Source organism: Monodelphis domestica, chromosome 3, assembly GCF_027887165.1.
Source record: "Monodelphis domestica isolate mMonDom1 chromosome 3, mMonDom1.pri, whole genome shotgun sequence".
NCBI classification, from domain to species: Eukaryota; Metazoa; Chordata; class Mammalia; order Didelphimorphia; family Didelphidae; genus Monodelphis; species Monodelphis domestica.
This window is the reverse complement of record NC_077229.1, coordinates 508,785,343-508,812,738: the sequence shown is the minus strand read 5'-3', so window position 1 is coordinate 508,812,738 and position 27,396 is coordinate 508,785,343. Positions and strand designations below refer to the sequence as shown.

The window sequence follows — 27,396 nt, the reverse complement described above, 5'->3', positions numbered from 1 at the left end:
GATTCCCAAGAAAACCAAAACATTATATGTCTTCTTTATTAGACTATATGTTGTAGCATATCTGAATTTCAATATATGTTCAAAGAAACCAGTTTTACTGATCTTCAAGGCCACAGAGTCAGTAAGGAATGTTTCTCTCAAGACTTTTTAAAGATCTGACAAATGAAGGCAGCAGCTGTACAGGACATGGTGCTGGGAACTTTTCAAGTGATGTTGCTCTCTAAAGAGGCAATTACAGTGAAAGAGACTGTCTATTCAAACTGGGAAGTTTAAATCCTTTCAAAATATACAAGAAAATGTCCATATGGCAAAACAAAACAACTGGAAATAGGATGATAATTGGAGCTAAATGAATATTTTTTTCAAAAGAGGCTTAAATTTAAAACTTTTATCATCTAGTGATCTTTTATGAGAAAAGGGAATCTTATATGATAAAATTGTCAGTGTCAACATCAAAATGTGGTATCTATGCCAATTCATAAACAAAAATGCTCAGCACATGCCAAGAGTCCTCTGTTTGTCATTCTCTTGAGAATGTTCTTCTCAAGTCAAAGCTGATGTCAATTACCCACATTAATGTACTCTTATTTAGTTTTCCCTCCTGAGAAAAGAATTCAGTGGGTACAAATGGCGGTCATTGATAGAGTATTTTGTCCCCAGTTATGGAGAAAATTTCATGGCAAGCATTGACAACATTCTGATGTGCTTCACCCTAAAAGCCCCGTCCCCACACTTACATATCACTGGCAATGGAGGAGTTCCTCGACATGGACTTTGGAGAGAGGTCATAGTCACTGTCTGACCGGTATAGGAAGGATTCCCGGCGTTGGCTGTGGACAAAATTAGCCTGGAGAATTAGCCCTGAACCTGGGCTTGTCATGGGATCCAAGGGACTCCGTCCCGAAGATGTGCCATTGTCCACATCGAAACTGTAACAAAAAGAGAAATATTTACATTACGATGTGCATTTGGAAAACAGTAACCTAACCCGCAAAAGGAAAGTAACTCAAGTCAAGAATTAGCAATGGGAAAACATACAGCTGATTCATATGTTCAGGAACTCGATAACAGGGTTCTTGATAACACCAAAAATATGTTGTACCCCAGTGATACTCAAGAAAAAAAAATGAACAACTTTTTATTTTCCAATTCTTCTAAGCTTTTGGAAAATGGCAAAAGTTGTAAGACATACTACAGACCAACGTTGTCAAATATACAACCTGGACCTCAATGAAATTACAACTGATGTGACTGAGAAATATTTAACAAAATAAGTAAAAATACAATAGAACATAATGTTAATATTTGTTGTTTTTTTTAATAAATAGCCTGCAGGAATCATTATGTATCATTTAGTTGCCCCCATTCCCATTTGAGTTTAACACCACTGGAGTAGATTTTTAGCAATTTCAAGATAAGAGGAACCACTATACAAGGAAAATACTGTTGCCTATAATCCTAGCAGTCAGAGAAGATACATTTGGTGTATTAATCTTTTAAAAGAAAAATAACAAAGTTTCAGCTGAATTAGTTTCAATAAATATTGGTTGATATATATATACTACCAGGTAAACAATGGAATTATAAAATATGACCTCTATCCTCAAATCGCTTATATTATTTAGATGAAAATTCCATAAAAGGCCTTGCCCAACTAGGTTAATCTAAAAACAAGGGATAGATAGTCTACTCAGAAAATAATAGTAATAGGAGAAGAGTGAAAAGGAAAGGAGAATGCTAACATGGCATAGTTGCAAAAATTTAGGGAATGAATGAGAAAACATTTATTAAATGTTTACACTGTGCCAAGTACTGATCATACAGAAATATGGAAAATGAGAGTTTCTCCTTTTAAGGGTGCAGGCACTCATATTCTAAGTTGAGGGAGAAAACATATAAAGGAATTCAGTTGCAAGGCAGATAAGGAGGCAGAGAAGTTCCTGAGGGTCCAGCTCTGAAACAGATGGCAGGGTCTCAGGGGCATGAAGGGTATAACATCAGGGCAAATGAGAAGACCCTGAAGACTGTAGAATGCAGTAGCAAGAAAGATGAGAATGCCTTACAATATTCAATTTCACTAGAAGGCTGATAGGTGGTGGCTGCCAACTCATCTAAGTGGTCTGAACCACCATATGGCTCTTTTGGACAGCCTCAAGTTTGATGGGGAAGAACAAAGGGGAGACAAGGGAAACATGCATTCCCAATGGTAAATTTTCCTACCTGGCCACCTTTGATGAGATCTGGGTATCTCAAGGATTCTCAAGGTGGGGATGGAGGGAAGTTAAATAAAAAGGATACCCCTAAAGACAGTTATTTCTGACAAGCGGCCCAGATAAGGTCTTAAGCAATTTAATAAATAATTGAATGAATGATGAAATAACCTTCAAACTTTATTTTACTCAAGAGTTACTCAATTCTCCTTGTAGTAAAACTTTTAGCTGAATATTTAACACATCACTCATTAACAATAATAATATAAATCCTTTGTTTTTCTGTTCACACAGAGAAGATTTGATGGCAATGAAGAGAAAGCAGGAAGGCATATTTCACCAATGATCATTCCCAAAGGAAGGCATTGACTAAGAGACAACTGTAGCTGATAAAAAGTGAAGAGTTATTTATCTTACCACTACATATACAATCTACTTTGATCAGGCACAGCAAAAAAAAATTCTAATGTGTTTCAGGTATCTTGGATGTACCACTTCTTAAAATGGGGCTAATTTAACTAAAATAAACAAGCTTATGCTTTCATGTAGATTTATCTCATTTAGTTAAACTGAATCCAATAACCATTTATTAAGTATCTACTATGTTCTACCCTAAGAATAGATGACAGAAAAGTGAAACAAGACAGAGTTCCTACAGAAGTCTCAAGACTAGAGATCTCATGATTTCCTCTATCTTAGTGTATGATTTTCTACTCCTGTATCTTCCCATTCAGTTATCTGCCATGGCAACATACCACCCTACACATTACCTGTTGTCATGACTGCTTTTGCTCCTTCCTGCTACATAAACTCCTTCAGGGAAATCTTTACTTTTTTCCCAGATCACAGTTAGCCAACAAGATAAAAGATTTGGACAAATGTGCTCGTGCTGTGACAGAAGATACATATTACAAGTATCATAAAAATCTCATGAAGAAAAAAGTGGTTGATGGGATGTTTTGATCTGCAATCAGACTTCAAGGCTACGGATAGCATTTTTTTTATTGTGGGTCCCTTGTGGATATCTTGGGAACTTGCTTTGCTTATAATAGGTAAGTCCTTCACAGCTGATCATTGTATAATATGTCTTGCTCTATGCATTGTTCTCTTGGTTCTGCTCACTTCATTTTATACCAGTTCATATAAGTCTTTCCACATTTTTCTGAACTCATCCTGTTCATCATTTCTTATGGCAAAATAGTATTTCACTACAACCATATATCATAACTTGCCCATCCATTCCCTAAGAGACTTAGGATAACCTTAGTTTCTAATTCTTTCCTACAACAACAAAAAGCTGCTGAAATTTTTTGACATAGGTAGATCCTTTTCACCTTATCATTGCTCTCTTTGAGGCACAGACCCAGTAGTGGTATTGCTGGGTGAAAGGGTATTCATAGTTTTATGGTCCTTTGAGCATGGTTCCATACTGCTTTCTGGAATAGTTGTACCAGTTCACAGTTCTACCAACAGTATATTAGAGTTCCAATTTTCCCGTATCTCCTCTACTATTTATCATTTTTATTTTCAATTATGTTAGCTATTCTGATGGGTGTGAGGTGGCATCTCAGAATTGTTTTAATTGTTATTTCTCTAATCAATAGTGATTTGGAGCATTTTTTCATATGACTACAAATAGTTTCAGTTACTTCCTTTGAGAACTGCCTATTCATATCCTTTGACTATTTTTTGATTGAAAATTTTCATTTAATTAATCAATTCATCACTAGGGTGATCATTTAGAGTCTACATCCCCAATCACATCCCTATCAACCATGTGATCAAGCAGTTGTTTTTCTTCTGTGTTTATATTCTCACAGTTCTTTCTCTGGATGTGAATAGTGTCCTTTCTCCTAAATCCTTCAGAATTGTCCTGGATTATTGCATTGCTGCCAGTAGAGAAGTCCATTACATTCAGTTGTGCTATAGTGTATCAGTCTCTGCGTATAAAGTTCTCCTAGTTCTGTTCCTTTCACTCTGCGTCAATTTCTGGAGGTCGTTCCAGTCCTTTGACCATTTTTCAATTGAGGGATGCTTTGTATGCTTATAAATTTAATTGAGTTCTCTATATATTTGGAAAATGAGGTTTCTGTTACAGATACTTGCAATAAATTTGTTTTCTTCAAAGTTTATTGTTTCCTTTACAATCTTGGTCACGTTGGTTTTGTTTGTTCAAAATCTTTTAAGATTTAATGTAATCAAAATTATCCATTTCATTTTTGCAATGGCCTCTAGTCTTATTGGGTCATAAAATTTTTCCCTATCAATAAGTCTGACAAGTAAACTTTTTCATGTCCCCCTAATTTTTTACAGTGTCATCCTTTATTTCTAAAACAAATACAAGTTTAACTTTATTCGGATGTATACTGTGAGATGTTGGTCTATGCCTAGTTTCTGCCATACTGTTTTCTAGTTTTCCCCACAGTTTTTGTTAAATAGTTAGTTCTTTCCCCCAAAGCTTGGATCTTTGAGTTTTTCAAACATTAAGTTGTTATGGACATTAATTGTGTGTTGTTTACTATCTAAACTATTCCATTGACCCACTACTCTGTTTTTACCAGTATCAGATTGCTTTAATGATACCAATTTTATATTATAATTTTAAATCTGGTATGGCTAGGACTCTTTAATCTTTTTTTTCATTGATTCCCTTGATAGTCTTGGTCTTTTATTCTTCAAATTTTGTTACAATTTTTTTTTCTAGTTCTATGAAATAATTTTGGGGTAGTTTGATTGGCATGGCACTGAATAGGTACATTAATTTAGGTAGGATTATTATTATTGTTATATTGTCCAACCTATTCGCAAATAATTAATGTTTTTCTAATTGGTTAGGTCTCACTTTATTTTGCAAAGAGTGTTTTATAGTTGTGTTCATATAGTTGCTGGGTTTGTTTTGGTAGGCATACTCCTAGGTATTTCATAGTTTCTACAGTTATTGTGAATGCAGTTTCTTTTTCTGCTCTTGCTGTTGGAGTTTGTTGGTGGAAAACAGAAATTCTGATTATTTATATGGGTTTATTTTGTATCCAATGACAGCTAAATTTGATAAATACTTCTATTATTTTTGGTTGATAATTTAGGATATTCTAGGTATATTATCATATCATCTGCAAAGAGTGATAACTTTGTTTCCTCATTGTCTATTCTAATTCCTTCCATTTCTTCTGCTGTTTTTATTGAGATAGTTAGCATTTCTAGTACAATATTAAATAGTAGTGGTGATAATGGGCATCCTTGCTTTACCCTTAACCTTACTGGGAAGGGTTTTAGTTTATCCCCATTACAGATAATGCTTGCTAATGGTTTTAGATAGATGTCATTGATCACTTTAAGAGAAGCTCCATTTATTCTAATATTTTCCAATATTTTCATAATGAATGGGTGGTGTATTTTTTCAAAAGGCTTTTCTGAATTTATTGAAATGACCATATGCTTTCTATTGGTTTTATTATTGATACAGCCAATTATGCTGATGGTATTCCTAATACTGAACAATCTGCATTTCTGGTATAAAACTCCTCTGATCATTGTGAATGATCTTTATGATATAATACTTTAACCTTTTTGTATGTATTTTATTTAAAATTTTTGCATCAATGTTCATTAGGGAGATCCGTCTATAGTTAAGTTCTCTGTTTTAGCTCTTCCTGGTTTACTTATCAGTACCCTATTTGTCTTGTAAAAAGAGATTGGAAGGATTTCTTCTTTTACCCTATTTTTCCAAATAGTTTATGTAGTCACTGGAGTTGTTTTTTGAATGTTGGTAGAGTTCACTTGTGAATCCATCTGACTCTGGATTCTTTTTCTTAGGGAATTCTTTGATCAAACTTCTCATTTTAAAGATAGGAGTTTAATGACTTGCCCAAGGTCACAAAGATAACAAGAGACAAAATCATAACAAATCTAAGTCATGACTCCAAAACTAGTTGAGTTTTTGTCATATTTGCTAGATAAACCAGGCACAAGTAGTGATTAGATTACACAACTTGTCCAACATTAAGAAGGTTGACCATAGCAATTAGTCTTATTCCTTCATTCACTTTGTGGTTTCTTTTTCTCCATTTCACTCCATACCAATATGTAGTACAGGAGACAAGCCCTCGGGAGTTGGATAAGAGTCAGAGAAATGACTTGCCTCAGGTCAGAAAACTTGTATCAGAGAATGGATTTAAGCATTAGTCTTCTTGATTTAAAACCTAACCTCTCTCTCTGTCCAGTAACCATACCATCTGTTATAGATATATGTATCTGCTTTGTTTTAAACAGTTTAGTTATTTGAATAAGAAAGCAAGGAATAATGAATAGAAATTAATTATTAATTAATAATAAAAATTTATTAATCGAACTTAATAATGATTAATTATTGTTAATAGAATTTAATTATTTTTCTGCCTCTAACAGAAACATTATACAATTCTGGGCAAGTCACTTAACTTTTTGATGCCATCAGGCAACTCTAAAAAAAAGCAAAACAAAACTGTTGAAAAGATTTTCATTGGTAAAGGGATTTTTCAAAACCAGAAGCTTCTCATATGAATAACATTGCAAATCAATATAAAAAGTAATCCACTTAAAATAGAGATTGCTTATTAAAATATTTTAAAAACACACATCATTAGTTATTGGAAATTAGAAAAGCTTAAGCAATAGGAATCTGTTACACTGAGGAAAGCTGGAAAGAGGTTCTTTGATGCTTTTGACCTTATCTCTAAGATGTATATATTTTACACAATAGATAGGAGTCATTTTAGAAATGATTGAAAAGTCTATGAAAATATAATTTTCAAACCTAAATAAACTGTTTGCTACAGAAATATAAAAGTAATTTCTTATAATTTATCCTGAGGAGATAAACTGGACAAAGTCAGGAAAGAAAGACTGATAAAGAGAACATGGTCTTTGTAGAAACTTTTCTATTTTTTTTATCTTCTGTAATTGTCTCTGTCCCTTATTTGGTTAAGAACTTCTCTCCTAAAATCACTATTAATTAGAGAAACACAAATTAAAACAACTCTAAGATACCACCTCGCATCTATCAGATTACCTAACATGACAGAAAGGGAAAATAACAAATGCTGGAGAGGATGTGGAAAAAATAGGACATTAATATACTGAGGTCAAATTAAGAAATGATTCAACCATTCTAGATAGCAATTCAGAACTATGCCCAAAGGGCTTTAAAACTGAGCATCCCCTTTGACCTAGCAATATCATTACTAGGTCTATATTCCAAAGGGATCAAAGGAAAAAGAAAAGGGCCTATTATGTACCAAAATATTTAAAGTAACTGTTTTGGTGGTGACAAAGTATTGGAAATAATGTGGAGGCTAATCAATTGGCGAATGAACAAATTGTGGTATATAATTGTAATGGAATGAATACTTCTGTGCTACAAGAAATTATAAGCAAGATGGCTTCAGAAAAGCCTGGGAAGACTTATATGAACTGATGTGAAGGGAAGTAAGCCAAATTAGGAGAAAATTTTACAAAGTGACTAATATTATATGATGACTAACTAAATTACTTAGTTATTCTAAGTAATACAGTGATCCAAGCCAAATTCCAAAGGATTCACTATGAAAAATGCTATTCACCTCCAGAGAAAGAAATGATGGGGTCTGAATGAAGATCAAATCATTATTCTTCCATTTTCTTACTTTTCTTTTTAGGGATGCTGGTTTGTATTTTCCTTCATAGTATGGCTAATAGAGATGTGTTTTTATGACTTTACATATCTGTATCAATTTGCCTGCCTTCTCAAGGAAGCATGGGGAGGAAGGGATAGAGAGAGAGAGAGAATTTAGAGCTCAAAATTTAAAAAAATATTATTATTTTATTTGTGATTGAGAAAAATAAAAGAATTTTTAAAATGTATCTCCTACTCCAATCTGTGAGAAGTATATGATCTGATTCTCTTCAAATCTTTTAATAGTAATATCTTATGGTATAAGGTGTTGGACTAAGCCAAATTTCTGCCACACCGCTTTCTAATTTTCAAAACAGTTTTCATTACATAAAGACCTCTTTCGTGACTAATTTTTGTTTTCTACTTTATTGAACACTGTGTTATTGAATTACTTATTTCTGATTCTTCCATATCTTGTTTGGTTCACTGATCTTATTTATTTTTATCTGTTGAAATTCTGACTCTGTTATTCAGTGTGTTGGATATTTTTCCTTGCTGGATGTTATAAGCAAATTTGATAAACATGCCAATTAGGTCTTTATCCAACTCATTCAATAAAATTATTAAACTACACACAAACAAGAGATTCCTAGGCCATTCCACTGGGGAGCTATTCAAGTTGATTTGGAATAATCAGTAAAGTGGCGGTTACAGTACTGGACCTGAAGTCCAGAACATTCATCTTGCTTTGTTCAAATCTGGCCTGAGATACTTAGTAGCTATGTGACTCTGGACAAGTCACTTCATCTTGTTTACCTCAGTTTTCACATCTGTAAAATGAGCAGGAAATGAGAAGGAAATTTCAAACCACTCCAGCAATTTTTGACAAGAAAACCTTATATAGGGCCTTAAAGAGTCAGACAAAACTCGAAATAACTGCATAACAACAAGTAATAAAGACTGGTCATTCAACCACTTAAAAAATCTCATACTATCAATTAGCACATCTCCCCATGAGAAACTTTGTCAAGTATTTTTCTAAAATGTAGCTAATCTATACAAATTTTCTCTGATCTATTATTTTAGAAATTCTGTCAAAAATGGCTAGTCTGGCAAGTTTGGTAATTTTTATTTGTCTGTTTGTTACATTAAAATTCCCAAATAACTTCCATCCTCTCTCCCCTCCCCATACTAGAGAAAGCATCATTTAACAAAAAGATATATGTAAATATAAAATTATGTCTTATATGTTCCTATTATATCAGTTCTTTTCCTGGATATAGATATACACAAGGCATTCCTCAAACAATATTTCTGTTCCTATATATAATGTTCTCTTGATTCTATAAGTTTTGTTCTTAAAGAAGTCATAATGTGTCTTTCTGGTCAATATTTTCTTTTTTGGCTGTTTACTAATCATTTCTTTAATAACATAACATTCTACTAGAGATTAAGATAAATCTCCCTGACCCATGATGTACAGGTTCCATTCTTTTCTTTTATGTAGTCATATACCCTATTCCAATCCTGTGGAACCCCTGTTATTCCCCATAATCTTTTAAAGATTAATGACAGTGGCTCAGCAATCCCATTTGCTAGGGTGGTTTTTTTTTCCTTGCATCACATGATGCAATTTTTAATTGCTTAATGATTTTAACACATTAATGAAAACCAGATATTTTCTTACTCCTTGCCTACTTGTCTAGGCTATGTATCCTTTGAGCTTAGCACAGTACATGGCACTTAGTAAGTGCTTAACACATGCTTGTTGACTTTACATCCATGGAGAAGTGGATTGGTCCTGAGATTGAAGAATCTGGATGTAGAAGAGAAAAAGGCAAGAGATCTTAGCTACTAGTCTTCTAGAAAGGAGAAAATCAAACCCATGGTCAAGGCACTGTGCTACAAGAGGGAAGAATAAAAGACCTCTACCATGATCAAGAATATTTCAAATAGTGCAAATACAGAGAAAAAAGATTTGCTTCTCTAACAACTCCAAGTTCATTTTTCTTCCAAAAGCAGACCAGACACCTAGGATAGCACTATCAGGTGGGAGACTTGTAAAAGGCCTTGATGTAGAAAGTGTAATTCACAAGAATGTCAGAGTTATAATGAGGTGGGTCAGAGAATTTTTGGGAGATCCTACATTCATCTTTGGTCTCAGAAACTTCCTAGCTATGTGATCTTAGGAAAGTCACTTAAACCCAATTGCTCAGCTCTTATTACTGTCCTGCCTTAGAACCAATACTTAGTATTGATTCTAAGATAAAAGGTAAGGGTTTAAAGAAAAAATATATAGATGTATGTGTGGCTATTTATATATATATATATGTGTGTGTGTGTGTGTGTGTGTGTTATATGCATATATTTTCTATATTAAATTTAATATTTATATATGAATATATAAATATAGGACTTAATATTAATCATTAATTTCTATATATGATATTAATAAGTATTCAGTTTAGTATTCAACTCACTGTACATATATATGTGTTTGCTTCACAAATCCCAAGGTTATATCCCTCTTGAGGAAGATCCTTTAGGGTAATATTAAAGTACAGTTGTCCCTCACTATTTCACGGTTCACTTATCATGGATTCATCATATCATGGGCTTAAAAAAAAATATATATATATATGTATATATATATATATATAAAATTCTGTATCACAGAGTTTTCTCTATGTCACGGGATTTGTGGATGAATATCATACTGTACACAATGGAAATGCAGTTTGCCACTACAGTTTGCACAAGTTTGCCAATGTGAAATTGTACACAGCACACTATTGGCTGATGGGATTAAAGGCAACCAACCACAACACTTTGTTCTGTATCCCGTGTGCTGATTGGCTCAATGTTTATAAGAGTGTGGGAAAGGTTTATAGGAAAGTGGGAAGGGTTTGTAAAGTCTTAAAATATATACATAATAAAATAAATATAACAACACTACTTCACAGATTTTCTCTGTAATGTAACTCTCATGATAGGTGAGGGATGTCTGTATTCAAAATCTACATACACCCCTGAAGGGTAAAAAGTTGGAATCATCAGAAAGTGCCAAAGAATTATAATGATCGTTTATAGGTTACTATGAGCCCTTTTTGTGGCTCTGCATTTTCTATAGTATGAAATAACATTTGCCCTTTATCCAGTATGCACTGACATGAGACCTCTCACGAGAACAGAAGCCTCCTTTACCTATATTTATGAATATATTCCAAAGTTCTCAGAATTTTAGGTGGGGGAAAAACAAGTAAACAAAAGGCTAACATTGAATAAAGTTCTTATAATTTGTCGTTTGGAATGCTGGGCCACAGGTTACAATTGTCATTTTCTTTCACTATGAAATGTCTCCTTCATTTTAACAAGACTGAAACCTATTTATAGTCATGGCCAAAAACATTTTTTCCCATTTTTGATTTCTCAGCAGGGTCAAACAGCTGTCCTGGAGAATTCACATATTTTAAATGCTTGACTAAATCTTCCCTTTTAATGACTATACGGTGTTACTAGAAGTCAGTCTTTTAGTAATGAGCTAAGAAGATGTTGATCCTTCTCAACAAACTCGAAGTGTCACACGTCCAATCTAAATAGGTCACTCTAGAGATGAGATGATCTCTAGCTGCTAAAGTGGATTATGCAGTTAAGTGATACTATGCATGGTAGGCTGCCCTAATACGTACATTTGCACGCAGAACAGACATCTAAGAACAGGAACATTTTGCCCTGTGTTTTCACAGATGGCTTTTATAAACAACAACACTGCTAAAGTTGGCACCAGGGTGAAGGGTGTACACTTCTTTATGAGTAAAAATATCAGGTGACCTTTGGAAACATACTCATCATGACATTTGGTTACAACTTGTTGCTGACGCTCTCGAGTCACCCAGCGTAATAAATGAAGAAGATGGAAAAGGAAAAACTGGGAGTTAAGTTGGATATCCTGACTGGCACTTTCTCAGAGAATTCTTCTGCAAGTAGCAGTGGGGAGTGAGGTAGGTTTTGCTTAATTAGTAAAAACAAAAGCAGTTGGTGAATGGCCATTTCCTTGGGTGTGCACATTCCATCATAAAAAGAAAAAGCAAAACCTCAGGCAAAACTGTGAATTACCATACTTGAGATCTGGAGAAGGAATAGGAAAGGGATTTATTTTTGAAATGAAAGTGGCTAAAGTGCTGTACTTGGAGCCAAGAAGTCAGGAAGGCAAGTTCAAATGTGATTTCAGACACAAGCTCTGTGACCCTGGACAAGTCACTGAAACGACCCAGGCAGGATTGATTCCAAGATGGAAGGTAAGAGTTTAGAAAACTATTATCAGTCATGCAAGGATCAGGGTAACCCTAAGGGACTCATGACTAAAAAGACTATTGGTTGCCATAGAAGGAACTGACAAGAGTCTGAATGCACATGAAAGCATACCATTCTTCATTGTATTTCCTCCATGAAATTTTGTCTACAGTCTTCTTTCACAACATGATGAACATGGAAATGTGTATTGTATGATAATACATGTACCACCTATATCCTATTGCCTGCTGTCTTGGTGAAGGTAGAGGGATCAGAGGGCAAGAGAGAACATGAGTCACAAAATATCAGAAAACAACGAAAAACTATTAACTTCGAAAAAATTATGTAATTCTTTAAAACAAAAGGGTTGTATTAGACAGTCTCTGAGCCCCAAATCAGCCCTTAACCCATACGTCCGTGATCCTTAAAACTAAGCAGAAGAACAAATGCCAATGGACGATAATAAAGCCTTCTGATACCTTTATGAATAAATATCACTAGACTAGATTCGCATCCCTCCAAATAAATATCCATATAGCTGAAAGAAAACTTCTTTATCTTTTGTCCTTAATTCTGGATAATCTCCCTCTATTAAATCGATGAAAATCCTCTCTATTAAATCCTCTATTAAATTAAAATTAAATAAATTAAAAATAAATAAATCTTATTAACTCTAAACAAGAACCATCAGAAATCTGCTAGAAAATTTATCTCAGTATAGGAAAGACCTTATTTATTTACTTATTCATTCATTTGCAACTTGCCCAAGGTCACATAGCTAGGAAGAGTCTGAGGCCACATTTGAACCCAGGTCCTGGCACTTTATACACTACACTATCTAGTTGTCCCCATGGTGCCATAGATTGACAGTGTCCTTTCAGGCAGATAATACGATAATTTCCATTTCTAGAAAACAAATGAAAAAACGTATTATCAGGATATATTGAGAATGTTACAATATCCTTAGTTACATTCCTAATTGAACCATGATTTAAATATAGGACTTTTGATAAGTTGAATGTGTTTTTGAATGACAATGCAATATTTCTCTTAACAGCTTCCTCAGAATGGAATGAGCTACTTGAGAAAGTTTCCTGTCACTGGAGTTGTTTCAGCAGGAGAATTGGGGAAGGAGGTATGTGTGGGAGGACTTAGCGTTTTCCATTTTAATTCAGAGGATCATTGAACTGGAAGGGTCCTCAGAGAACCAACCCCTGATCCAACTTCCACTTTACCGATGAGGAATCTGAGCTGTTGAGAAAGTCATTTGAAGAGGCAGCTAGGTAGTACAGTGGTTAGAGTTCAGAGAGCCTAGGTTGAGATCTAGCCTCAGACACTTCCTGGGCAAGTCACTTAACCCTGATTATCTAGCTAACTGTTCTTCTGTCTTAGGAATGAGACTAAGACAGAAGTTAAGAGATTTTTTTTTAAGTAAGTAGCTCAAGGTCATACAGTTAGAACAAGGCAGAAAATGTAATGCCCAGTGGAATTGCACATGGGCTACGGGAAGGGTGGGGTAGAGGAGGGAGGGATAGAATACGATTCTTGTAACCAAGAAATAATGTTCTAAATTGACAAAATTAAAAAAAAAAGAACAAGGCAGAAAAAGGATTTAACCTAAATTCTCCAACCCATTGCAGGGTAGCTAGGTGGTACAGTGGATAGAGAACCGGGTCAGAGGCAGAAAGACTCCAGTTCAAATCTGACCTTATTCTCTCACTAGCTGTGTGATCTTGGGTAAGTCACTTAACCCTTTTTGCTTCAATGGTAAAAATAGCTGGAGAAAGAAATGATGAACCACTCCAGTATCTTTGCCAAGAAAACCCCAAATGGGGTCATAAAATGTCAGACAAGGTTGAAACTACTGTACAACATCTCACTGCATATCTAGCAAATCTTTCCACTCTATACTGCCCCAGAACAATTCAGCCAACATTGACTGAATGCCCATTGTATTGTATTGTATTGTACTGTGTATAGAGCATTGTGCTGGGTGCTGGGCAAGATTTAAATTTCAGATTAGACAGAGCCACCAAATATAGAAAAGATCTGATATGATGGATGCCTATTTCAGGAAAAGGCTGAATGTTATGACCTTTGACAGAGCAAGAACTAGGACAGAGCCAATGGAGTATTACCCTAGGCTGAAGAATTTAGAGGGTGCTTTCAGTTCATCACTGCACAAAAACCTGGCTTAAACTCTTATCAGTAAGACTAATCGTTTAGAAATTGGTGTAAGCTTATATTTGTCTTGACTTTTTTCACCTGGGGTCCCTCCACTGCTTGCCTGGACATAATCTGTGGTACTTGTCCCAGGCAGAACCATTCCTAGTTCTGGTTAGTCTCTGGGCTCTTCTGCAGCTAAGATTCTGGGAATCTAGCTTCCCCTTCCATATTGAGCCACAGTAGCAGATGTTCTTCTTCATAGATTCAATTAGACATGCTTCCCTTGCTATATATGCATCTGTTACAACAAACCTTCTAGTATTCAGGGTACATTATTAACTGTCATATTTCCAAAGTGGCATTCTCTTCCCAAAAGACCACCACAAAGCTCGACGTCTCAAATGATGAAGTGCCTGGTGGACACAGCAGAGAAATCCCTCCAGTCTTTGATATAACGGTTCAAAAGTAATATGCTATGGCCCTGCTGAAGCAAGGACGTCAGCAGCTCCTGCTCCATAATGACTGCCTGCAGGAATCCTTCCCTCTACTTGATCACAGCTCTCTCTCGGCTCTTTGCTTCACTATCATGATGCTGCTTTAAATGGGATTGTTTAGCCAGAATACAGTTGTTTGTCAGAGGGAAAAATCAAATCCCAACTAATCCAATTTGCTAGCTCCCTTAAAGAAATCTTCTGAAAGTAGGGACATTAATTCATTGCTGGTGGAGTTGTGAACTGATCCAACCATTCTGGAGGGCAATTTGGAACTATGCCCAAAGGGCGACAAAAGAATATCTACCCTTTGACCCAGCCATAGCACTGCTGGGTCTGTACCCCAAAGAGATAATGGACACAAAGACTTGTACAAAAATATTCATAGCTGCGCTCTTTGTGGTGGCCCAAAACTGGAAAACGAGGGGATGCCCATCAATTGGGGAATGGCTGAACAAACTGTGGTATATGTTGGTGATGGAATACTATTGTGCTCAAAGGAATAATAAAGTGGAGAAGTTCCATGGAGACTGGAACAACCTCCAGGAAGTGATGCAGAGCGAGAGGAGCAGAACCAGGAGAACATTGTACACAGAGACTAATACACTGTGGTATCATCGAACGTAATGGACTTCTCCATTAGTGGCGGTGTAATGTCCCTGAACAACTTTCAGGGATCCAGGAGAAAAAAAACACCATTCATAAGCAAAGGATAAACTATGGGAATGGAAACACCGAGAAAAAGCAACTGCCTGAATACAGAGGTTGAGGGGACATGACAGAGGATAGACTTTAAATGAACACTCTAATGCAAATACTATCAACAAAGCAATGGGTTCAAATCAAGAAAACATCTAATGCCCAGTGGACTTATGCGTTGGCTATGGGGGGTGGGGGGGAGGAAAAGAAAATGATCTATGTCTTTAACGAATAATGCTTGGAAATGATCAAATAAAATATATTTAAAAAAAAAAAAGAAAGAAATCTTCTGGAAGGGCTTTTATGATGCCACAAACTGAAAAGGTGTTTTCACATAACATTAACATTTAAGTCACACAATGATCTAATTTCAGTCATGCATGATGGAGACAGAAAAACAGAGGAAAGTAATATAGGGATTAAGGGGAAATTAAGCAAACAAACAATTCAGTCCTCTGTTTTTTTTTTAAGAAGGCCAATTCGCATCAGCTATGGGAGAGGTGGGAAGGGGAGGAAAAGAAAATGATCTTTGTCTCTAATGAATAATGTTTGGAAATGATCAAATAAAATATTGTTAAAAAAAAAGAAGGCCAATTCCTGTTAAGAGATTCATTTTCGGAAAGTTTTTATGAATGTGCTTTGATAAATTATAAGAGAATGGTTCCTTTGTAACAATGCTTGCCATTTACAACATTCTGAGTTAACCATATTGCTTAATACTGGGGACCAACGTGGATTAAAAGAACTAGTGGTATTATTACACACAGATATCATTTTTTTTTAAAGTAAGAAAGGAAGGAAATAGAAAAGAATCTAGAACTCCTTTTTTTCCCTAATGGATTAGGGTTAGATCATCATTTTTCTCATAGGGTTAGACTGCCCTGCAAACAGATCAGAAAATCACTCACTAACCTTATCAGTCATCTATTTTTGGAAATGACGTTGCCTTCTTTGTCACCCGTTAGGATCCAAATAAATGACAGGGGAGAGAAAAGGACTTAGGAGAATGGTATTGCCATGACTGCATGTCATTTCTTCACTCATGCCAGAGAAAATCCATCCTAACTTTAAAGCATAGTGTTTATAATACTCATGTCCTCTTTTCCAAAGCACCAAAATGAAAGTGCATGTTTGAAAGTTCTCACAAAATAGGGAATGGCAACAAAGATAAGTTATTCATTTGTCAAATTCAGTTCAAGATTTCTGTGCACCTACTATGTATGAGCTATAACTACCTGTGAAGGCCATTCTAATTCTGGTACTGATTTAGTAATAAGTCCAAAAGAGATGCTATTGAATTAGTCACAGTATAATTCTCTCTAGTAATTCCTAACAAAAAAGTATATACTGATAGATTTCCCTTAAAGTGTTTTGAAACCTTGCGAATAGTCTAAAGAATGTTGTCCATTGTAAAAAATACATGTTCTTACATTTGGAATGGTTCTGGTTACATTTCTAGCATGTGGAAAAGGACTTTTGAAAATCATGGGAAATTATTAAAGCTTTTGTATAAACAAAATGAATGCAACTTGAAGAGGAGGAAGAAAAATTGTCAAATAGGAAAATAATTCTACATAAAAGCCAAGCTACATATTTAAGATATGTAGCGAATTGACACATATATAAAAACTAAAAGATATTTGCAAGGAGGTAAGTGGTCAAAGGAAAGGAAAATTTTGCAGCATAATTGCAGTTAATTGGTCAAAATGGTAAATGACAAAAATAGTACTTGGGAAAAGGATAGGCATATCATCTCTGAATTCTATTCTTAAGATACTATATGTCTGCTTTACATTTTCTCCAGATGTCCCTCAGCCATCTCAAACTCAACAAGTCCAATACATAACTCATACCTTCCTCCAAACTTAATCCTTCCTATGAACTCAATTTTTGGTGATGGCATCAGTATCCATCTACTTTCCCATATCCACAATCTTGGAGCCATCATGAATTTTCCAAGTTTCTCAACCCCCATTTCTAGTCAATTGCCAGGTCTTGATAATCTTTCTTCAAAATACACCTCATATATTTTTCCTTCCCACTAATTTGATTAAGATCCCTATCACCTAATAAGGAAAAAGACTTGTACAAGAATATTCATAGCTGCACTCTTTGTGGTGGCCAAAAATTGGAAAATGAGGGGATGCCCTTCAATTGGGGAATGGCTGAACAAATTGTGGTATATGTTGGTGATGGAATACTACTATGCTAAAAGGAATAATAAAGTGGTGGAATTCCATGGCAACTGGAACAATCTCCAGGAAGTGATGCAGAGTGAAAGGAGCAGAACCAGGAGAACATTGTGCACTTCTCCCTTAGTGGCAATGCAGTGATCCTGAAGAACTCAGAGGAATCTAGGAGAAAAACTACTATCCACATTCAGAGGAAGAACTGTGGGAGTAGAAACACAGAAGAAAAACAACTGCTTGATCACATGGGTCGAGGGGATATGATTGAGGATGTAGACTCTAAATGATCATCCTAGGGCAAACATCAACAACATGAAAATATGATTTGATCAAGGACACATGTAAAACCCAGTGGAATTGCGCGTCAGCTATGGGAAAGGATGGGGGAGGACAGGGAAAGAATATGATTCTTGACACCATGGAATAATGTTCTAAATTGACTAAATTAAAAAAAAAAAAGATCCCTATCATCACTTATCTAGATTATTACAATAACTTCCTAATTGGCTTCCCTGATTCCATTTTCTTCCTTCTTTAATCTTTAAACAACCCTTCAAAAAAGATGATAACTGATGGTCCTAAAACATGAATCTGACCATATCATCCTCACTTCTAATTCTTTTCCCAAAACAGAGTTTTTCATTGACTCCCAATTACCTCTATAGGGCAGCTAGGTGGTCCAGTGAATAGAATACCAGGCCTAGAATCATTAATCTTAAATTAATCTGAGTTATCTGGCCTCAGGTAGTTACTAGTTGTGTGACCTTAAACAAGTCAATCCATCTTGTTTGTTTCAGTTACTCATCTGTAACATGACTGAGAGCAGGAAATGGCAAACCATTCCAGTATCTTTGCCAAGAAAACCCTAAATGAGTTCAAAAAGAGTTGGATACAACTGAATAATGATGTCTAGAATAAAATACAAACTCCTTACCCTTACATTTAAGGTTTTCAACTATTTGGCTTACATCTATCTTTCCAATCTCATTTTTATGTTACGTTCTTTGCAAATTTTTTTTCCTCTAGAAACACAAACTCTTACCCATATATTTCACCATCTCCTGCCTATATGCATTTGTTTAAGAAGGTTCATTTCTAGAAGGTACTCCTCATCTCTACCTCATATAATCTCTAATTTCTTTACCTCAGATGTTTCCTCACCTATAAAATCTTTCTTCATTCCCCAATTATGATCTCTCTCTTCCTCTTGAAAATTCTTTACATTAATCAATCAAGCAAATACATATTGTAGCTCTAATTCCCAGAAGAATCATGTGGGGGGAAAGGAATTTTCTTTTTAATCCCTAGAGACTAGCTCAGTGATTTGAATATAGGTGTTTAATAAATATATGTTGAGGTAATTGAATAGATTCTAGAAGTTCTATACGAGGTGGTGGATGGAGACACCCAGGAAAATGACTCTCATGAAAAAACTAAAGATTTGAAAAAAAAATTTTAAGATGAGAAAAAAGAGTAATATTCATATTCCTCTAGCAAACTATTAAAATTATTTTTTGGGGAAAAAGTTACTTGTGAGTTTTGAATGAGAAGTCCAAAATGGTACTTGGAATTTGTTGAAGTACAAAATAAACAAATCTATCTGTGATGACATAGGTCTTCAAACTAGGAAAGATTTCTTTAACTGACTATATAGACGATGCCAGAAACCTCATATATACTGCTTCCACGTTGGAAATCAAGATGTGTTGTTGCCATAAACAAAAAACACGTAGTTACCATATTGCATTACAATTTTGGAATTTGAGGGGTAGTTTTCATGAAAAAAAAAAAAACGATTTTGATCATCAGACCACCTATATCAGACTAATACATTTTAAATGTATCCACTGTCCCAGTACAAAAAATCAAAATGGTCATGTTAATGAAGTGTTGCTACACCGTATTAAAATTAAATAGCCTAAAAAAACAGATGAACATTTACACTTAGAATTTAGTTTAAGAAAGAATCCTACCTACATCAAATACTTTAGCATTAGATTCTTGCATTTTTTACATTTTTATAAACTTTCCTTTGGTCTTTTTTTCCAGTCACCCTCCACAATTTATACCTTTAGTTATGTAGAGTTTCAGTCTCTTAACTCATTCACTTCTTTTCTTATGGAGTACCTCAGCACAAAAACATAAACTGAACTTCACAAGAAAAAGAAAAAAAATCTTTCTAGGCCACATCTGTGCTCATGTTTCCTTTGGCTTCTGTGGACAGAGTTGCCCTTTAAACATGCAATATAATTATAAGTTCTGAATAATGTGTATGCCACTATTCCCACTAACCCCACCTCACCCTGCCACTCAGACAACGCACCACTCCTAAAAAAATAATATTTTGGAGCAGTAAATGATGTCTTTTCCATCTGGCATTCCCATAAACTTCATCCATTCCTCAACGATGCATTAAACTTTGATGGCTTGTCATTTTAGTTACAAAAGAATTCAACTTTGACTGGCTTTAGAATAACTATCTAAACAAAAGGTTAAAAGACTTGGATCAGTTTTGATCCTGCAAAGCTTGAAACCGAAATGGATTTTCACTCAAATGTTTCTGAAGAGTACTAACTTTAGAGATATTATCTGTTGGCAATGAGCACGGTATTCAAAACTTTGGTGCAGAGTTAGCCACTTGGCTGAGATATATGAGTGTTTACACGTCCTTAACAACTTAAGAGAATTTCCAAAAGAAGACCATGAACATGGCAGATTTGTTGAACAATCTTGACTTCATCCTGTCGTGATATAGTATGATTATACATTTTTAATGACACTAGAGAAGAGATGGCAACACACCAGATGCTTAAATCCATTTCATTGTGTCATAGGTCAATTCTTGTAAGAGGCAAGATGCTTCCATTTCATACCCCATATTAGGAAGACAAGGACAAATGTTTTTATACTCTTAGATGGGGTTTCAAGTTGAGTTGCCACATACATTTCAAGCAAATTCCCAAGCAAATACCCAGCTTTCTGTAACCTCATCACGATGATCATGAGATCTACCTTTGGTATTAGAACTGCTGAAATAGCTACTTCTAAGGGTAACTGCAAAGACACCCAACCCCCACCCCTTCTGGAGGTCTATTTCTACTGTAATTTTAAAAGAAGATTTATTGCAGAAACCATCAGTTAAACTCACCACTTGGGTTCTAGGATATTGGATGGGCTGTCAGGCCCTGGGTAAGCCATGGTGCTCCTCTACTATTATCATCTTTAAAATGAGGAGTAAATGACCTTTAAAGTTCCTTCCAACTAAAACATTCTATGAGGTTATCAACACTGTTCATGCATGTGTGTATGTGTGTGTGTGTGTATTGTCCTGAGATATCATGGCAATCTAAAATTCTGACCATCATCACTAAGGGAGGTTAAGTGCTTCCTTTTAGCACAAGGGTTCTTAACCTGGGCTAGTGAACTTGTATAGATGGTTAGATAGGGAAGGAAGGAAGGAAGGAAGGAAGGAAGGAAGGAAGGAAGGAAGGAAGGAAGGAAGGAAGGAAGGAAGGAAGGAAGGAAGGAAGGAAGGAAGGAAGGAAGGAAGGAAGGAAGGAAGGAAGGAAGGAAGGAAGGAAGGAAGGAAGGAAGGAAGGAAGGAAGGAAGGAAGGAAGGAAGGAAGGAAGGAAGGAAGGAAGGAAGGAAGGAAGGAAGGAAGGAAGGAAGGAAGGAAGGAAGGAAGGAAGGAAGGAAGGAAGGAAGGAAGGAAGGAAGGAAGGAAGGAAGGAAGGAAGGAAGGAAGGAAGGAAGGAAGGAAGGAAGGAAGGAAGGAAGGAAGGAAGGAAGGAAGGAAGGAAGGAAGGAAGGAAGGAAGGAAGGAAGGAAGGAAGGAAGGAAGGAAGGAAGGAAGGAAGGAAGGAAGGAAGGAAGGAAGGAAGGAAAGGAAGGAAAGGAAGGAAAGGAAGGAAGGAAGGAAGGAAGGAAGGAAGGAAGGAAGGAAGGAAGGAAGGAAGGCTATTATGTAGCCAGCAATACTTTAATCTCTTTACAAATATTTCATTTAATCCTCACAACAACCCTAAGAAGTAGGTCCTATTATTAACTCCATTTTAGAATTGAGTAAACTGAGGCAGAGATTAAGTCACTTGTTCAGGGAAATAGACCTCTTAAGTGTTGGAGTCCAGATTTGAATTTAGATGTTCTTGACTCTGGCACTCTATTCAGTGTAGCACCTAGCTATGTGGAGCAGCTACCACACGAAAAAGGTTAAGAAAAGGGTTAAGAAAAAGTTTAAAATCTGATACATTTTCATAGGACTTCTAAGGAGTCCAATCAGTGAAGTACAGAAAATAGACGAATGTTAGTGTGGTTGAGTAAAGAAGGGGACAGAGACAGGATGAAGAGGAGAAGCAGCTTGGACACCGACCATAGCTGAAGATTACCTATTGCTGAATGGTTCCTCCAGGACTTTATTAACTCTACATTGGATATCTCTTCCAGTTATTAACTTGTAACTTTCCAATTTTATCTAAGATTCTCTTAAGCAGTGTTTTTATTCCTGGTGGACTTTTTGCTTGCCCCAGACAAGTATAACCCTGTCTCTCCTAAGGATAGTGATTTCCCCCTGGCTGTTTTTTAGCCTTGGGTTTTGATTTTGATTCTCAGCAATACACTGACAAATCTGTTGGCTCTATCTTTTGGTTCTTTAACAGACTTCCCTTCTCCACTGTCTCCTTCCCCAGCTAAAGCAGAAGGAGTATAAAAGGCTTCTAAAGTGACAGGACTAGGGAAGATAGAGGACAAAACACAAGTCTGTCTTATGGCACGAATAATGAGGATAACATTATCAGTATCACTTCTTCCTCTTTGTAGGCTCAAGCCAACATCTTCTCAGGTTAGCCAACATACATAGGCCTATACACACAACATGCACGCACACACACACACACACACACACACACACACACACACACAGAGTCTTTTGGTTTCAAGAAGTTGTGTGCATTTGGCAATCCCACGAACTGTCAAACTTTGCTGGTCTACCTCCACACCTGAGTCTTTTTGTAAAGAGTGAAAGTCTTATCAGGGAGAAGAGGGGGCAACCACACAGCTTCTCAAGGAGACAGAAAGCAATCTTGTTACCTTGGGAAATTTGCACAATGCTCATGGAACTGAGAGTTCATTCCATTTAGTGCCTGGAGCAACTTATCAGCTCCCAGAAGGAAGGAAGAATGCCAAACTGTCTACAATGGAAGACTCCAGTTTGGGGAACAAGACTTTTTTACTTGGGGCTTGGACATTAGTTCTCTCCATCCTTTTCTCTTGCATTTTAGATTTTGTAAATGGCAGAATTACTGTCTTATTTTTAGAACCTTTTTTCCCCTTTACACTAGTTTAACCTTAGGTTTTTTGTTTGTTTGTTTTCACTCCAAGGAAGATGGTCAAGCCCTAAATGGCAAGAAAACTCATTGTCCTAATTACCCACCTATGGCATAATGCAAAGAAATCTCAACTTAAACACCCAGACTTGTCAAAGCATCTAATTGAGTAGTTATGACGACAAAGCTAGCAAAGTGATCTTGATAGATATACTGATGGTTCGCCATCAGGCCCTCGCTCCCCACCAAGTCCTGCCTGGACTACCATTCAAGAACAGGGGTTAGTCATCTGACTGGTTTCCCTTCCCTCTCTACACTAGCCACCAGTCCAGGACCAAGAATATTCCTGAAACTCCTACAACTCCCTTTGGAAAGATTATTTATTAATATTGAATGAGTTATGGGGTTGGTGAATACTTCAACATATCTTAGACAACAATACTACATCACCTACTAGGCTTCAGGGCATCACAGAACCCTACATTTGCAACCTGGCAGAATCAGAGACTGGTCCTCTGTCCTGATATCCATGTATCTCTACAGCTCCAGCTCCTTTTTACTACTTGCTCAGTGATTATAATCAAATCAACATTAGCGCTGATTTTGTAAAAGGGGTCACAACCCATGGCTCTTATTAAGTTCTCCTGTGCCTTTAGTCCCAGGCTGACTTCCCTAACCCTTTCTTCCTCCTCCCTCACTTATAAACATCACCCTTTCCTCTTCTACTCTACTCTACCCTTTGGCAGTACTTTCAGTTATTTCTGTCTTTCCTATTATGTTTATACTCACAACCTTAAAACTATTTTATGTATACTTAATATTTACTTTGCCACATATATGTTGCCCTTACCCCCAAAATAGAATGAAAACTTGTTGAGGATAAGGATAATTTCTTTTTTCCTTTCCCCCCCTTTTTTTTTTAACTCTTACCTTCTGTCTCCAAATAAATACTAAGTATTGGTTTCAATTCAAAAGAGCAATAAGGGCTAGGCAACAAAGGTTAAGTGACTTGCCCAGGGCCACACAACTAGGAAGTATTTAAGTTTAGATTTGAATCCAGGACCTGCCATCTCTAGGCTTTGCTCTCTATCCACTGAATCGTCTAGCTGAATAAACAAGGAAAGTTTCATTTTTGTCTTTGTTATATACTCAAAGTCCAGTGCAATGCCTGGAACATGCTGGTGTTTTTAAATGTCCATTGAATATTTATCCCATTCCCCATCAATGAACCATAATGACACTGTCCCTTGGCAATCATGTCATTACAATACTGATCCTATAGAATTAACACATCATTCCATTCATAGGGCGAACCACAGTAGCTAGAAGAGAAAAGGTACTGATGACAGTTAATAAATATTCACTGAAATAATTTCTAAGATAATGTGAAGGCCTAGGATGCTATGAATTATCTTGTCATTTATAGGCATGTCCTGATTTTAAAAATATATATAGGCACATTATACAAATATTTTGTTTCATACCACAGATAATATAAGTGATGATTAATCAAAGTACAAAGTATTCACCATAAAATTTCTTTTAAAAGGTTGTCTCCTAATAACCAGAAAAGGGAGATGATGGTCCTCCTATACTCTTCCTGGGTTAGATCATATTTGGCTGGTGGTTGTTGTTTTTACAATTATGAGCATCTTGTGTTAGGGAGGACTTTGACAATGGTGAGGGAGATGGGATTAGAGCAGAAGGGTTAACCCTAGGAGATTATCCAAAATGTTGAGAGGACTTGAAGTCAATCTATATGAAGACTGGTTGGCAGAACTGTGGATGTTTGGCCTGGAGAAGAGAAGAGGGACATGTTGGTTCTCTTAAGCATTTAAGTGTTAGCAAAGTAGATAGAATGCTGGGCCTAGAGTCAGGAAGACTCATCTTCCTGAGTTCAAATCTGGTCTCATATTTATCAGCTATGTGATGCTAGGATACTCACTCCACCCTGTTTGTCTCAGTTTGCTCATCTCTAAAATGAGAGAGAAGAGAGAAGGAAAATGGAGAAGGAAATGTCAAACCACTTCAATATCTTTGCCAAGAAAATCCCAGATGGGGTCATAAAGAGTCGTACACAACCAAAAGGACTGAACAAATGAGTACTTAAAGGTTATAAATGGAAGAAGGATTAGACACACTATGCTTGGTCCAAAGATGAAGAACTATGGAAAGAAATAGCTTCACATTCTGGCACGATATGAAGAAAAACAAGGAAGTCCTCACAATCTGTACTTTCTCTGTAGGTACCAAGTCCTCCTTACAAGAGGCCTCTAAATTTTGCTCTGATGAGCATTCTTTGTGGATGATGCAGAGTAGTGTAGTCACATTCACAAAGAAACTGCTCCCTGTGGAACACTTAAGAGTATCTATATTGTACTATATACATTTTTTTTGTTTTTGTTTTTAAACATCTTATAATTACATCTTATACTAATATGATTAGGACTATATTTGGGAGTTTTGCTGGTTGCTTGAATGAGAGTTAGGACACCTCTGTTGTAGGGAATTATGAATCCCTCCCAACCCTGAGATACTATGATCTCTGTGCTTCTTATAAATGCCTTTCAGCTAATACTATGGTTTTGAGAAGCCAATTAACAAAGACCTTGGACAAGTCACTTAAACTTCTTCTCTGGCATTAGTTTCCTAATTTGTAAAACTAAGAAGCAAGAACAGATAACTTTTAGCACTAGATCTAGGATCTTATAGTTATGGAGCTAGCTGTAATTAATGACTAGTCCTGAAAACTTAAAGCTCTCTAGTCCAGATGTTTCAAATTCCTATGTGAACCAAAAGCTAGGAACATATGCCTGGACTTAAAATGACAATTTTCTAAACTTTTAACAATTAAAGACATGAGTAAAAGAAGAAAATTAGAAGTTTAATAAGGCAAATCATTTTACTCTATGAATTAAAGTGTTATTAAAAATAATTGAGGAAGAAGTGAAATGGCTGATTCTGCTGAAGGGTTTGTAAACTATTCTTTTTAATATCACTCCTGCTAGCAGCACATCACACAGTTAGCAGTCCTTGGAAGCTCAAGGCATCTCCAATTATCAACAGGTATTAATAACAATTGACATACTTCCACATAAGTCACTACTGGCAGAGCCAAGATGGCGGCTTAGAGACAGCAATAGTTCAGATCTCTGTAAACCCTTCCTCACCAATCAAAAACACAATGTTTTGAGGGGACTGAAAACCAAATCTAACAATAGGACAAAGCTAGGGAACCTTTTTCCTGGACCGAACTTAAAAGGTACATCACCAAAAAAGCCTGAATTCTAGAATATGCAGGTTTATGGGGAAGGAAGAAGGAAGGGCCCAGGGCCCCTCCCCCACCTACAGCTCTGAGCCTCCAGTGATGGCTAGAATCGCTGGGTGGGTAAGAGTGCTAGTCCAGAGGGAATACCTTGCTGGAAAAGCTGTGACAGGCTCAGGGCATAGAGGCAGCTAGAAGAGAAGCACAGATCAGGCAACCTACTCTCAGCCAAGATGCTCCATCTTGCCTCACCACTCTCTGGAGGTTTTGGCCACAGGGGACACCCAGCTTTGCAGATCAAATCCTCCACCCTGGCTCAATCTCATCAATAGGGCAGATAAGAAGCCTTCAGAGGGCAGGGAAGCTCAAGCTCCAACACCCCTCCCCCACAGACTGATCTAAGAGCCTTGCTGACTGAGCTCCAAGGGCAAAAGCTGCAACAAAATATAGGCAACAACCTTGAAGACAAGACAGGAAGCCCCACTACTTTTCAGCTTCTGCTGTCAGTCGGGGAAGATCTGAGTAACCTGATCAATCAGTAGAACAAAGAAGAAGCCCCTTCAGGACAGAATACCCAAACCCACAGATCCAGCACATAAGGAGAGGAGCAAGACTACAGTCAACTATATGGGGGAAAGAAGGTGGAAATATGAGTAAACAACATAAAAAGAAAAAAATAAATTACAATGAATAGCTTCTATCCAGGCAATGAACAAAGGAGGATCAATGGAACAGAGGAAGATCAAGGAACACCAAGCAAAAACAAAGAAACTTCAGTGAATTGGACACAGGCTTTTGAAGAACTCAAAATACAATGAAAAAAAAAAGCAATTAAGAGAGACTGAAGACAACTAAGAAAAACTTAAAAAGCAAAATAAATCATTTGGAAAAAGAAAATGGTGTCCTGAAAGCCAAAATTAATCATCTTTAAAATGAAGCAGAGGACTTGAAAGATGAGGCAAAGAAGAGGAAAGATGATCTCCAAAGAAAATCAGACCAGAAGGAGGATGACCAAAAAGCCAGGGATGAAATTCAGTCCTTAAAAACTAGATTCCAACAACTAAAAGCAAACAACTTCACAAGACTGCAGGAAACTATAAAAGAAAATCAAAAGAATGAAAAAATTGAGGAA

At 36.3% G+C, this 27,396-nt stretch overlaps 1 protein-coding gene across 4 annotated transcripts in view; it reads right to left on the bottom strand.

Moving 5' to 3' along the window:
• The window catches only part of LOC100032166 (cAMP-specific 3',5'-cyclic phosphodiesterase 4D), a 1,134,105-nt gene that overhangs the window by 273,161 nt on the left and 833,548 nt on the right, over positions 1-27,396 (bottom strand). For all 4 annotated transcript variants that reach the window (XM_003340569.4, XM_007486363.3, XM_007486361.3 and 1 more), the window contains exon 2: positions 738-929. In XM_003340569.4, coding sequence (XP_003340617.1) covers positions 738-929 — 192 coding nt within the window. The remainder of the gene's footprint in view (positions 1-737; positions 930-27,396) is intronic.